Raw genomic sequence first — 15,044 nt, 5'->3', positions numbered from 1 at the left:
CAAGAACAATCACCTTTCATGGACTAGTTTGGTGTAATCTTGTTAAATTCTTGATTTAATGGGCTATAAATGTTTGGGGGATGTGTCAGGATATTTCTAGAACTCATGGGAGTGTAAAATGTTGAAAAATAGGGTTGATGGGGGGTTTTTATACCCCTCATAAGTCGGTTCCACCGACTTTCCCAAGTGGGACCCGCGGAAGCCACTTGGCATCTTGGATGGGTCATCTTAAAATGGCCATAACTCTCTACTCCGATGTCGTTTTGACGAGCGGTTTATTGCGTTGGAACCTAGACTCGATGAAATTCACGTTAGGATTTTGAAACGCCCTAAAACTCCTAATATGCCTGGAGATATACCCCTCCAAAATTGACCCAAAATTCTGCCAACTTTTTCCAAATTTTCGACAAACTTATTTTCTTCGATTTGCTTGGTCCCGTAATCTTCCGAAACTCTCCATACATGATATTTATCATTAATCATACTTGATAATGGTCATGTCCTTTGGTTTCAAGGTTTTTCTTCCCGGTTACGACTTACGAGATCGTAATTTATCCTTTAGTTCATTATTACGTACTTCCCATGGCTTGTACCTTCCAAAACTTCATGGGACGTCTCCGATACTCCATTAATACGGTGAAGTACGTGGCATGCTCATGATCTGAAAGTGTGAGGTATAACAGATACATAGGGGAGTATAAGGACCATGGGCAATTATGGGGGACTTCAACTGTGTTCTCAATAGAGAAGATAGTATAGGGAGCCCTGTTACAATGGTAGAAATGAGGAAGTTTATGGACTGTGTAGACACCTGTGACATGATGGAAATGACATCATCCAGAACATTTTATACGTGGTGCAATAAGCAAAATGGGGAGGCTAAAGTTTATAGTAGAATAGACAGGGTCTTGATTAATAATGCATGGATCACACGACTACCTCATTCAGCAGTACACTACAGGAGTGAGGGACTATATGACCATTGTCCAGCCGTCATTAGATGGCAAGATAATGTTAGAAAAAATGGAAGAATGTTCAGATATTTTAACATGTGGAGTTCGGCTACAGACTTCAAAGATAGAGTGGAAGCTGGATGGCGAACAACCAAAAGAGGAACAAAAATGTTTGAACTAGTGGGAAAAATGAACAACCTAAAGAGCACACTAAAACAGTTGAATAAGGAGAAATTTACCGAGGTGGAAAAGAGGGCAGACCAAGAAATGGAGTTGTTGTACCAATGTCAACTCAAATTGCAGGGAGATCCAACAAATATAGTACTCATTGCAGAGGAGATCGAGAGGAGCAAAGCATATGTAAGTTGGACTAAAGCAAGAAAACAACTTATGAGATAAAAAAGTAAGGTGCAGTGGATTACACAAGGAGACCTGAATACAAAGTTCTTCCATAGCATGATGAAGAGCAAAAGGAACACAAATAAGATTTTTTCTATAGAAGACACACAAAGACAAGTCATCATAGAACCACACGGGATAGCAGATACGTTTATTAGTTACTATGAAGGATTGCTGGGCACGAAAAAGGAGGACAGAGCTCATGTTTGTAGTGACTTAGTCAGAATGGGACCTATACTAATAGAGGAACAGAGGACAAGCTTGACAGCACAAGTCACAGAACAAGAAGTGAAGGCAGCTCTGTGGGGGATAGTTGGAACACTGTGGGGCAGGATCTGGTAGGAGCAGTATTAGAATTCTTCAGGAGTGGAAAATTGCTACATATAATGAACAACACAGTGATTACTTTAATTCCTAAAAGCAACCATGCAACTAAAGTGGAAGAATACAGGCCTATCTTTTGTTGTAACATAGTGTACAAGGTGATTTCCAAAGTGATGTGCACAAGACTCAAGCCAGTACTACCAACAGTGATCTCAAACAATCAAAGTGCGTTTGTGTTAGGCAGATCCATTGTGCAAAATATTCTGATCTGTCAGGACTTGGTAAGATTATACAAGTGGAAATAGACCACTAAGAGCTGCCTTATAAAAATTGATCTAAAGAAGGCGTGCGACTCAGTAGAGTGGGAATTTGTAGTTGAGATGCTCCATGCACTGAACTTCCCCCATAGATTTATCAAATTGATAGAGGAGTGTCTTACAACTACACAATATAGCATAGCACTAAATGGAGGGTTGTATGGCAAAATTCAAGGGAAGAGAGGACTCAGGCAAAGGGACCTAATATCCCCCTTGCTATTCGTCATATCCATGGAATATTTTACAAGAATCCTCAACCAGGTGGCACAAATGACAGGCTTTGAATATCACACAAAGTGCAAGGGGATAAAGCTCAACCACCTGTGCTTTGCAGATGATATACTGCTTTTCTGCAAAAGAACTTACCAGTCAGTACTATTGTTACTTAGGGGATTACAAACATTTACAAATGCTTTTGAACTGAGTACAAATGCAGGGAAATCAAATATTTTTTTAGCTAATATGGAAGGCCAGCACTTAGAACTTTGTAAGGTCACTGGATACAAGAAAGGCACTCTGCCATTCAGGTATCTTGGGGTTCCAGTCTCTGCAAGGAAACTATCTGCACTGGATTGTGAAATGTTAGCAGACAAGATAGTAGTAAAGGTGACCACATAGAGGTCAAGACATCTCTCATATGCGGGAAGAGCGCAACTGATCAATTCTGTGCTATTACATGTTCACTCTCACTGGGCTTCAATATTTATCCTACCTAGCTTGGTGATGAAGAAGATCATAGCAATATGTAGGAACTTTCTGTGGGATGGAAAGGTGACCACAAACAAATCCTCTGATTGCTTGGGAGTTGGTATGCAGGACTAAAAAGGAAGGGGATTTAGGGATGTTGGATTGTCTACAGTGGAACGAGGCAGCAGTGGCAAAACATGTATGGAATATAGCTCAAAAGACAGGCAATTTATGGGTTAAATGGGTCAACCACATATACATAAAGAGTGCAGATTGGTGGCAATACAAACCACTAGTCGACTGTTCATGGTACTGGAAGAGAATTTGCTCTATCAAGGAGAGGTTCAAAGATGGATATATGGGAAATGGATGGCTTGCGCACAATGGGAGGTACTCTATCCAGAGCGGGTACAAATGGAGAAGGGAAGAGTAGGACAACGGGCAGTGGGAACGGTGGGTATGGAATAAGATGGATATCCCAAAACAAAGTTTTATTTGTTGGGTGGTGGGGCATAGCAGGATCCTCACTAGAGCAAGGATATTGAAAATGGGGGTGTGCCAAAATAGTAACTGTGCAATATGCGATGAACATGAGGAGACAGTGGAGCACCTATTTTTCCAGTGCTCTTACTCATAAGAATGCTTGAAGCTAATATTACAATGGCTGGACTTGAGAATTCAGAATACAACACTCCAAGGACTATGGAGAAGAATGACAAGGAAGATTAAGGGAAAGAACTGTCGAGAATTTGTGCTAGCAGTATTGATAGCTTTGGTATACAATCTATGGAAAGCACGGAATGATGCACATTGGAATAAAAAAGTTCCACATCCAAGGGTCATACGAGAATAGATTCAGAAGGAATGCCAGATTAAAGTATACAACCATATAGAAAGGGGAATGAATAGACAGGGAAGAGAATGGATACATAGCTTATATACTGTGGAAGTAACACAATAGATAGAATATATAATAGATTAAGATCTGGCCTAAGAGGAGTGTACGGCTACAACTGTGTTTTGAGGTTGTTTGTGATTAATAAAGCTTTTCGTTTACCAAAAAAAAAAAAAAAAATTAGGGGAGGAGAAGCATCTCAATCACTCAAATTTTCTCTTGAAGACAAGTGAGGCAACGATTCTTCTTTGTTCCACTCAACTTAACTTACATTTTGGGTTATATTTTTTCTTTTCATCTCATGATTATAGTACTTAGGTATTTATAGGACTATCCTAGTATGTACCTAATCTAGTACATGTATCATCATTTAATTCTATTCATCCTCCTTTTTCCTCAAATACATGTATTCAATCATACATGTATCCTTACACTAATATCCAAATACATGAACTAACTAAATTCATGTATCAAATAAATCAAAAAGTCTTTTTCTTCTTCCAAGAGAAGGTTTACATTTCAACACTCCCCCCTTGAACCTTGTGGTTGAAATTCACGTAGTACTCTTTGACTTCTCAAATCTCTTCCTCTTGAAGCGCCAGTAACAAAGTTGTCTCTTCTTCGAGTTTAAGTTAATCATAGCCTTGGCTTGCAAAGCTAGTTCAAGACCATATTCGTTATGTGATCCCCTCATTCTCCAAAAGATCCTCACCTTTATAGATTCTCTCATCTTCTCAGAAGATGTTATCATGAGATTGAGGTTATCATTATCAGTTTTATCAGAACATTCCTCTTCACTACTGCTCTCCCCTTTTGTAGATTTCTCAGCAGCACAAGAGTAGTTATTCTTCATAATTTTCTAAATTATCATATTTATTGTAAAAATCTTTGTAGATTCTACAATAGTAGATAGTATTTTAGAAGCACCCATCTCTTCCGGATTCACTTCTTTAAATTCTCATCAAAGCTAGTGTTGTTAGATTCTACAACATGCTTTCTCATGTTTATAATCATAAACATCTTCATCTTTTCTCGGGTTTTACAAATAGAAACCTTATCCGACATCTCTTCATTAATCTCTTGATAGATGAGAGTATGGATTTTCTTATTTATCTTCCTCATGGCATCAATATCATTCACTACCTCTCTACTTGAGATTCTTCATCGTGCAGCTACTTCAAACGCAACTGCTTCATCAAGGTTGACACCTTTGTTGGGCTCCTTGCCCTAAAAAACATCCTTCAAAAGCTGTTCACTTTTGAAATTTTGATAGTTCACACCTACCACTACAATTTCTTCAAGCTGATGCTTCTCTATTACAACATTGTCATAGCTATAATAGCTAATCTCATTCATATTCATTCTCTTGAATTTTTTTAAAATTTGTATTCTCCATAGATCCCTCAAGACAAGTGGCTCTGATACCAAATGTTGGACAATCGGGGGAGAGGAGTACTCTCAATCATTCAAATTCTCTTATGAAGACAAGTGACACCACAAGAAAAAGGATTTTCAGTGGCGACATATTATGGCAACCCTAGCTGTCGCCACTACACATAGAGATTTAGCATCGATCAATCCAGTTGCCACTGAAAATCACACTTTTAGTAGTGCTTCATTAGGTCTCCACAAAAAGGTAACAGAATCTGTGGCGACACTGAATATTCGACATCTCTTCAAACCCTACCATTTTTATCTCTCCAAAACTCCATCGTCGGTCAAAATCATATCCCAATCGTCCATATCCACAGAAGGCGCCAGCAAAAGACGATTTATTTTGTTGAATCAAGAGATTGGTATCAAATCCATGCTCCAAAAAATCTCTTTTTAGCACTGGTTCGTATATACTCTTTTGTTATTGAACACCTTTTCATAAAATGAAGCATTTTTAAGTAGGCGGGTTAGGGTTTCTGCATATTGCAGGTTTTCCCTCTGTGCGTTCTTTGGTATGTGTGCTTTTTCTATTGTGCATATTGATGGGTTTTGTTGTATCAGGATTATAAGCTTCAGAGCCACAAATATGGTATTTCTTCTTTGCTGTGAGATTTCTTGCCTTTCATGGTAACCCAGGATGATTATAAGGAGATTTTCTAGTTTCTGGGATGAACTTTGAGGAATAAATAGTAATAAGTTGATAACTTTGAGGAATAACTAGTAAGGAGATTTAATTTGAAAATGAACGAGACTTCATTTAATTTATTGTGTGGTTTATTTGTGAATTACATGCTGGTAATTTGTCAACAGATATGGGAAGTTGCTTGATATAAGGTGTCTTGTGTGTAATTTAGTTCATTCGGCAGTTGTTTATCTTTCAATTTGGGGGTCAACTTTGAGCCTACTAATTTCCCAATAATTTTTGTTACTGTCTGATGCATGGGGATTTTTCTTTTCTAATATTTCTTCCGGTATAATAATATCTTCTCCACAATATCATTTAAGGTCTTTGGCATGAGCAATACTACTTCCAAAAGAATTACATCCTAAAGGAACTCTTCAAAACTGAAAATACAATTTCAGAAATGGCTTTCTTGCTCCCAGACTCTATATCCCCTGCTAGATAAAGATAGTTCTCTTTGTTACCTGCCTACATTGATGCTCCTTCTCTTTCCAATAATCTCTAAAATCCATGAGAGATCCTATTTAGTCTATTTATATTTTCCTCATGAGTGGTGTCTAGCATTGTATTTTAGCCGGTGAAACTGTGCAAATGCGACAGATAATGGAATTACTAAATTTATTGAATACACCTTGACACTGAAGCTAGTAGTTATCGTTAATAGATACATGAAAAATAAAACCTTTAGTAGGTCTAATAGCCTGATTGATAGGTTCTTTTTCCCAGCTTCTAATATAGTTGAAATAAATCATAAGGACACAAAGTAAAATTGATCAAGTAGAGCAGGTAGAAATCAACTGGTTTACTTGTAAAGAAAAAATTAGCTTGAGTTACCCTCTGATTTTGTCTATTTTTTGATAGATGAATGAGAAACTTGTTATTACCAAGCAATAATGTTTGAGGAAAAGAAATAGCTCCCTGCTTTTATCTCAACCATACGGTAATGCTACATCTGTAAGCTTGGCCTATGTAAGGGCTTAATATTATCAAATGGTGTAAAAGGAGGACAACTAACATTTATCATATAACATTATTAAAGTAAACGTAACCTAGTTATCTTAAGGAGTAGCATACCGTCAAAGTATTTATTTCTTCAAAAATTCTTCATCTAGTTCTTGCGAATATAAGACAAATAATCCTTCTTATAATGTAACACTTGTACTCTATTCCAAGAACCACATGCATAACACACTAAAACTGCAGAACTTCTTTTCTTTGTGACAATCAGTTCAAATAGGATTTTCTATCATTCTTAATCTTCATGAATGGAGTTATGACTTAACCGTGGACTTCCGAGTTGTTATTCATTGACTTTATGTTAATTATAATTATTGCTACTTCAATTAGAAATACAAACAGCCGGTTCTAGTCCAAACAAAGAAAATCTGATCAGCTTATTGTTCTTTTCTGTTGTTATTTTTCGACAGTTCATTGTTTTATGCTTATGGTTTCCAGTAGTTCTTTATCTCTATCAATTGGAGATTTCTCATATTAATTAAAATCCTGGGGCTATTGATATAGTTGACTATTGTCATTTGACTATGTAGACGAGCACCATATCATTCAAAGATAGTAACTTTAAAGTAAACTACAAAACATGGAGAAATGATGTGGTTGAAGTTAAGGCAATAATTTACATTCGATGTCATATTGAATCTTGTATCACACGTTTCATGTACTTTTAATAGCTTGACATACTTGTTTTACGATAAATTTGAAGCTAGGAGTATGCGAGATCATGTTTTGCAAGCTCTTGTGATTAACATTATGAAAAGGCTTTCTAGAGATGGTAGGATAAATTGTTTGCTATTTTCTATAGTTGATATTGATTGGGTTTGGGGTCTGAGCTAACCCCAGAAGGCCTCTCAGTAGTTGGAAATATAAGGAATGTCCCTGATAATATCATAGGGCACAAAGAGGATGAAAGAGGGAGAGAGACATTATGCTCATTTCATATCATTATAAAGAACTCTAATCTTACATAATATCACTACAAAGAGGGTATATATAGGTGCTAAAGGATAATTCTAGATAGAAAATTACTAAATGCTTTCACACTCATAATATGAGCTTGGTCATCTCACACCTAATAACATTTATATTCTATGCATTTAATCTCATAGATATCCTAAAAGCCACATAGCTAACATCAAAGTGCATGAACTTATAATATTCAAAATTATATTTTCAACACTCCTCCTTAATTTTAAATTTTAATTTCATTTTCATATTCTTCATCACCCTTGATGATTTCTGCATCATGACTTTCAGCATCCTCTTTGTGTACACCTTCCAAATTTTCTTTCAAACATAATCTTTTCATGAATCTAGGTTGGTGATCTAGGCATAGTTTTCCACACTAAGAAATTGTTGGTGATAACATCAACTTTTCCAACAATTCATACAAAATTGGCTGAAACTGAACAATCACATGATACATGCAATTCACTCTCCATTTTCTTTTGACTTTTAGCTCTTGCAAAACAAAAATTCGCGGAAGACTTCTCTTATTTTCTCTTCCTATCTTGTGAAGTCCTTCAAGACTCACACCTTTTTCACGGGTTGTTCCTCTATTCACAAACCTGAGGAATTCACTCTTCTTTTGGAAATAGCCGGCAACTCAATAGGTCAGCAAACCTAGAGATACACGTTCAATGGAGAGAGCCAAAATTTCACCTTTACACCTTCTAGGATCGAACCAATGCTCTGATACAATAAGTTGGAATATAAGGGCCAGCTCTGGATAATATCATAGGACACAAAGAGGATGGAAGAGAGAGAGAGTCATTATGCTCATTTCATATCATTATAAAAAAAACTCCACTATTACTTAATTTCACTACAAAGAGGGTATATACAGGTTGATTGTCACGACCCAGCCCCGTAGGCCGTGACTAGTGCCCGAGCTGGGCACTCGTACCAACCTATCAATTGTAGTCAAATCATAGCAAATAAAGTAGGAACTTATATGTCACACCCCGGTCTTACTAGGGTGTGATGGGCACCCGACCCCGTATTCGGAGCCGAGCGAACCCGCTGACTCTTATTATACATATGAACTTATGAATCAGTTAGAAATGAATACATAGAATTTTTTTTTCCATAAGTAAAATCTGACATCATATAAGATTCGTGACACGAAACATAATAACATATCATACTGCTGGAGCCGTTTACGGATCGACAACCCAATACCCACGACTCGTAACGCAAAGTCTCTAACTTCGAACAAAGCATCACAGCATCTATACTCTGACTCGGCAGCACTCCGGGACAAGTGGAGCCTACCAACTCTGCTGGAACATCCTCTATGCTAGATTCAGCTCATCTGGGTGTACCTGCGCGGCATGAAACGCAGCTCCCGAAGAAGAGGGGTCAGTACGAACAATGTACTGAGTATGTAAGGCATGAAAAATAATACAAACAGGAACATAAGTATGAATACCATGGGATCATAGAACATGTGATGAGATAAGAGGATAACTTTGTACATGTGAATGCCTTTTTGGTTTGGATACCATGCATGCTTGTCTTTCCTTTGAAAACATTTCTTTTCCATATACATAGAAAATAGATCTTATATCGCATCATATCATATCATATCATATCATATCATATCATATCATATCATATCATATCATATCATATCATATCATATCATATCATATCATATCATATCATATCATATCATATCATATCATATCATATCATATCATATCGTGTTATATCATATCAAGTCGAGTGTATCATATAGTATCATAGCACCGAACAGCGTCGGCTCGCCCACATTGCGCCGAAATACTCCGGCTCGCCCATAAATCTCGCGTCCGGGCATCCCGCGTCCGGGATGAAAAACCAGCTGACCAGGTGGCAATGAAACATGTTTCCCTTCCCATTCCCCATGTATCCCTTTCCCCACCCCATGTGCATATACATATCTCATATACATGTGTCATATAAGCATGCAGGAGAGCCCAAAGAAAGTCATGTATCCATCGGAGTGACATAAGGTCGGTGACCTCCGATTACATTATGGAATAATCATGGGCGCTTTGTCTCACCTTGAAGGAACAATTATAAGGCGAGACTATCAATCAAGGATAGCATCACGGGAAAACATAAAACAGGGTCATAACATATCATTTCATATACTTTGAAACCTTTAAAATAGTCATTATCCAAAAATAGCTTAACATTTCATATCGTCGTATTCATGGTAAGAACATATCCTTGACATATTCGTCCTAGTCATTTTCTTATATCTGGCATCATCATTGTCATCATAGAATCATAGTCGTTGTTTTGGTCATAAAAACTTTCAAAAATCGTAAAACTTGGATTTTGGAGAAAAATGAATATTTTGGGAAACATTTATAAACTTTTAAGAAGGAAATTATACCTTGGAACCATTACTTCTAACTTTTGGAAATGAGAACGTTATGGAAGCATTTATAAAATCTTACATACGAATCATGCCATAGAAAGAAAAGGGACGAGCCTTAACATACATAATAGCGCCTTATTAGCTACACTTATTTGTCGAACTTGTGCCGCTAGTCTACATTCAAGAAAATTGATGCAACCATTAGATTCATTATTAAGCACACTTGTCTTGATTTTTTTTTTTTCAAATGAATTCACTTATGATGCGAAATTTCGAAAACATCTCCCCGTAAATACACCATCCGAGAGTCTTACTCGGCCCAAATCATCAACAACAATCCGGGAATTCAACCCGGCCAAACTATCAACAATACCAACAATTATTCTAGCAACACTTCAACATTCAATTCAATTCAATTCACATGACTTTCAAAACGATTCAATCGACATACTACTTCATTCAACACCTTTCAAATACACAAGAACAATAACAACTTAATTCTTTCTTTCAAATTCAATCTCAACAACCACTTACAATCTTCCAACACATGTCTCATTTCCAAATTCATGAATTATATTTACAACCCATACATTGGTGAATTTATTCTTACAAATATAAGAACTACACTAACATCACACTAACTTCTTCGATGATGCACAAACAACTCCAATTCATCTCAAACTACTAAACCTCCATTCTACGTCACATAATTCATAACGATCACAACTAAAATTTGAAGTAAAATTATCTTCTCATACACAACTAGGGCAGCCCCTATACATGCATATTCCATAAACTCCATTCATTTCATAACATTATAATAACAAGCAACACACTACATAAAATTAAAGCATTACTCCTACATCACACTACTCCATTCGGCCACACCACACACATGCATATTTCATGAGTTCCATTCTTTTCTACATACTACAATATTCACAAATCATCTATAACACATAGAAAAAGGAATTAAACCTTACCTTCCCCACTTGTCTTCTCCCTTGGCTAGAGTTTCCAACTTACACAACCAATGCTTTTCTTATTCCAACAACCACTCCATGTTATAGAGGACCTTCCATTTGGTTAGAAAGGCTAGAAGAAATTAATTTTTCTTGGACATCTTCTTGCTTCCAAAATTTGGCCACCATGGCCGAATATTTTTTTCTTCTTTCTCCTACTCTTCTTTTTTTTTTTTTTTTTCAAGTCTTTCTCAAGTTAAAATGATGACCAACCCACATATATATATATATATACTTGGCTCCAATGGTAAGTGGACTCTTGTCCTCTTCTTGAAATTTCCTTAATTACAATAAAAGATGACTTATTTTTTTTTGTCATCTTTCTTTCCTTCTTTTTTTTATCTTTTAAATTCGGCCAACATGGCCCTTTCATGAAGCTTCTTGAATCCTTTGCGAAATTACCATTTTGCCCCTAGTCTTTTCGATATTGCCAAGAACCCTTTTTGTGAGTTTCCCTTTTCGCCCTTAACCTTTCTCAATATTTCCATACTAATAAGGTTATAAATAATACTCACAACCCATTTGTACATTAAAATAATTTTGGAAATAGTCTTGCCCTCGACATTCCTCGACTATCTCGAAATATTCGGACGTACAAAGTACGGGCTATGACATCCTCCCCCCCCTTTAGAACATTCGTCCTCGAATGTTTAACTGACCTTATGGGGCGTCATAATATTTCGGGAGGGTCCCTTTTATAGCTGCTCTTTCCCTTATGCCCGTTTCTTATCCTTTACCTTATTCTCCTTATAATCAAACTCCTCGGTTTTTACATGAATTCTTAATCCGTGTCATGGATTTCCTTTTGCCAATCTGTCGAAGTATCCCTCGTACTTCCATATGCTTTTCCTACTTTTTGGACGTGTTGCGATTCCTCTTTAAGTCCAATATAATATGTTTCCCCCCCCCCTTTAAGGGGGTTCCTTACATGCCAACGGTCCTTTTATAAAGTCTTCGTCTATACCTTATTCCTTGTCTACCTTCCCAACTCGTGTCTAACATATCGGAAACTCCTAATCCTAAGTTTTTCTTTTACTTTCTGCCTATGTCATCATTTTGTCCCTATTTCCATACCCTTTCGTTCACTATTCGTCCTTCCGCTTGCTTAACTCACTTACTCATAATTCCTCTTTGACTGTACGTTCATATTTCGCAAGTGTTCTGCTACCCTTGTTCTTAGCACAGAATCCTTACAATTTTCGCTCTCCCTTCATCCTTATTCATCGGGTCTTTAACTATACTTGTGATGCTATAGCCGAGCGGTCTCTTATGCACACTCCCTCCATTTATTCTGTTTCCGCTAAGATCAAATCCTTCAGACTTCACATGATTTCTTATTCCTCACCTTCAACTTCCACTCGACAATGTCGACCCATTACCTTTATATACCTTTCAATACCGAAGTCTTACAACACCGCCACTAAACTTAGTCATTCCTTTTCTTACTTCACATTTTCCTTGTCACGGTTACTATTCTTCTAGCCTCACTTATCGCAATTAGTTCTCGAATCCCATACATTCCTCTCCTGTCTTCTTTTACCACACTCTGTCCCCTTTTCACATACTTATTTCGAGTCCTTTCCCCAATAGCCTCGTGTTTTGCCAGTAGTTTTTCTCGGGAGCTTCACTTACTGAGGTTCCTTACCTTTCTCTTTCTTCCGTCACTTTGATCTCTTCATTTTCCATCTACTCACTCTCTTTCTTTTCCAAATATCGTTATACTAGAATTTCCAATCTCAACCTATAGTGAAATAATAACGACTTACTTTGCAACACTTGTACCATTTATTCTTGCGGTTACTCGATCTTCGGTACCCTTGCTCGGTTGATGCCTTTCGTAAATCCGTAACTTCGGTGGTTGGGATTCGGATGTCCACCGATACAATCATATATGGGATATCCTACACCTTCATATATACATATATATAATCACTATCAACTAACCCACAAATTACTTCCAAACCTTTGTTCAAGCCTATCCTATTTCTAGGGCTATAATGCACTTCCTGTCTCTTCACCGAGCAAGTCTGCCTCGTCCTGCGCGTCCTCTTATGTTCTCCAACCATTCCATATGCTCTATTTTCCCCGTGGGCTACCCTAACTTCTCATTTGTCTCTTAGGTCTGAATATATCGAATTTCTCGCATACTTCCCAGGGGGTCACCCATCCTGAAATTGCTCCCACCTGAGCACGCTTAACCTCGAAACTTTGGTAGAATACGGTGCCTTAATGCTGATATAATCGCGTCCACTTCCTCGTATGACCTTTATTACATATTCTAGAGCAAGTTGAAGTCTTACAGATTCCGAAACATTTTCGTAACACGTCCTTTCTTTCGTAATTACTATTTTACCCTTTTCGATCCTCAACGTCCACTTTTTCACTTATATGTGTAACCACTTCCCGTCTTGGGCTTCCAGTTCTCCCGAGGGTAGTGATCGCACCTTTATCGCCATGCCAAATCCATAACCTTTCGAAACGTCGCACCTCGCCCGTTTATCGTATTTCCTTTTCGCGCTTTTTCCTGTTCGACAAATCCATTCTGGCAGGATCTCCTTTACCATGCCTACTATTTTAAATCTGTGCGTCACAGATATCGATAACACCTCGCAGAACATACGGCCTTATGACACATTCCAGTCATCCAGTGCTTCCATTTCGTGACGAGAATAATTACGTTAAGATTTACCTCTATGACCTTCCATAGCGTCACTCGCTTTCTTCCATCGTACGTCCGGCTTATATAGGAAAATCTTATTTCTTATGACTTGGCTCTATCGCACGATCACGGGACGTAAAAGAAGGTCAACAATTCCTAGATGCCCGCGCCTCCCGTTTATAAATGTGGCCGGCTTCACACCCATAAACAGGACTCGCCGGACACGACTTTGCGACAACCCTTAGACCGACACGTGCTCGATACCACTTTGTCACACCCGGTCTTACTAGGGTGTGATGGGCACCGACCCCGTATTCGGGCCGAGCGAACCCGCCGACTCTTATTATACATATGAACTTATGAATCGGTTAGAAATGAATACATAGAATTTTTTTTTCCATAAGTAAAATCGACATCATATAAGACTCGTGACACGAAACATAATAACATATCGGCCTGCTGGAGCCGCTTAATCGACAACCCAATACCCACGACTGCGTACGCAAAGTCTCTAACTTCGAACAAAGCATCAAGACATCTATACTCGACTCGGCGGCACCCGAGACAAGTGGAGTCAACTTTCGCCGGAACATCCTCATGCTGATTCGGCTAAATGTAGGTGTGCCGCGCGGCATGAAACGCAGCCCCCGAAGAATAGGGGTCAGTACGAGCAATGTACTGAGTATGTAAGGCATGAAAAATAATACAAACAGGAACATAAGTATGAATACCATGGGATCATAGAACATGTGATGAGATAAGAGGATAACCTGTACATGTGAATGCCTTTTTGGCTGGATACCATGCATGCTTGTCTTTCCTTTGAAAGCATTTCTTTTCCATATACATAGAAAATAGATCTTATATCGCATCATGTTATATCATATCATATCATATCATATCATATCATATCGTGTTATATCATATCAAGTCATAGTGTATCATATAGTATCATAGCACCGAACAGCGTCGGCTCGCCCACGTTGCTTGTATCATATAGTAAATACTAAAAGCTCGCCCATAAATCCCGCGTCCGGGCATCCGCGTCCGGGCATCCGCGTCGGGATGAAAAACCGGTGACTGTGTGGCAATGAAACATGTTTCCCTTCCCATTCCCCATGTATCCCTTTCCCCACCCCATGTGCATATACATATCTCATATACATGTGTCATATAAGCATGCGGGGAGAGCCCAAAGAAAAGTCATGTATCCATCGGAGTGACATAAGGTCGGTGACCTCCGATTACATTATGGAATAATCATGGGCGCTTTGTCTCACCTTGAAGG

At 38.1% G+C, this 15,044-nt stretch overlaps 1 protein-coding gene across 1 annotated transcript; it reads left to right on the top strand.

The window, feature by feature from the left end:
* Positions 1-716: 716 nt before the first annotated feature.
* On the top strand, positions 717-3,113 carry LOC132032416 (uncharacterized). The gene is made up of 4 exons (XM_059422039.1): positions 717-1,313; positions 1,577-1,957; positions 2,255-2,574; positions 2,810-3,113. Exons 1-4 carry the CDS (start codon positions 717-719, stop codon positions 3,111-3,113), a joined length of 1,602 nt encoding a protein of 533 aa, XP_059278022.1.
* The last annotated feature ends 11,931 nt before the right edge of the window (positions 3,114-15,044 follow it).

The sequence above is a fragment of the Lycium ferocissimum genome, chromosome 2 (assembly GCF_029784015.1).
Source record: "Lycium ferocissimum isolate CSIRO_LF1 chromosome 2, AGI_CSIRO_Lferr_CH_V1, whole genome shotgun sequence".
NCBI classification, from domain to species: Eukaryota; Viridiplantae; Streptophyta; class Magnoliopsida; order Solanales; family Solanaceae; genus Lycium; species Lycium ferocissimum.
Note: the sequence above shows the minus strand (reverse complement) of the source record. Positions and strands in the feature narration are given on the sequence as shown.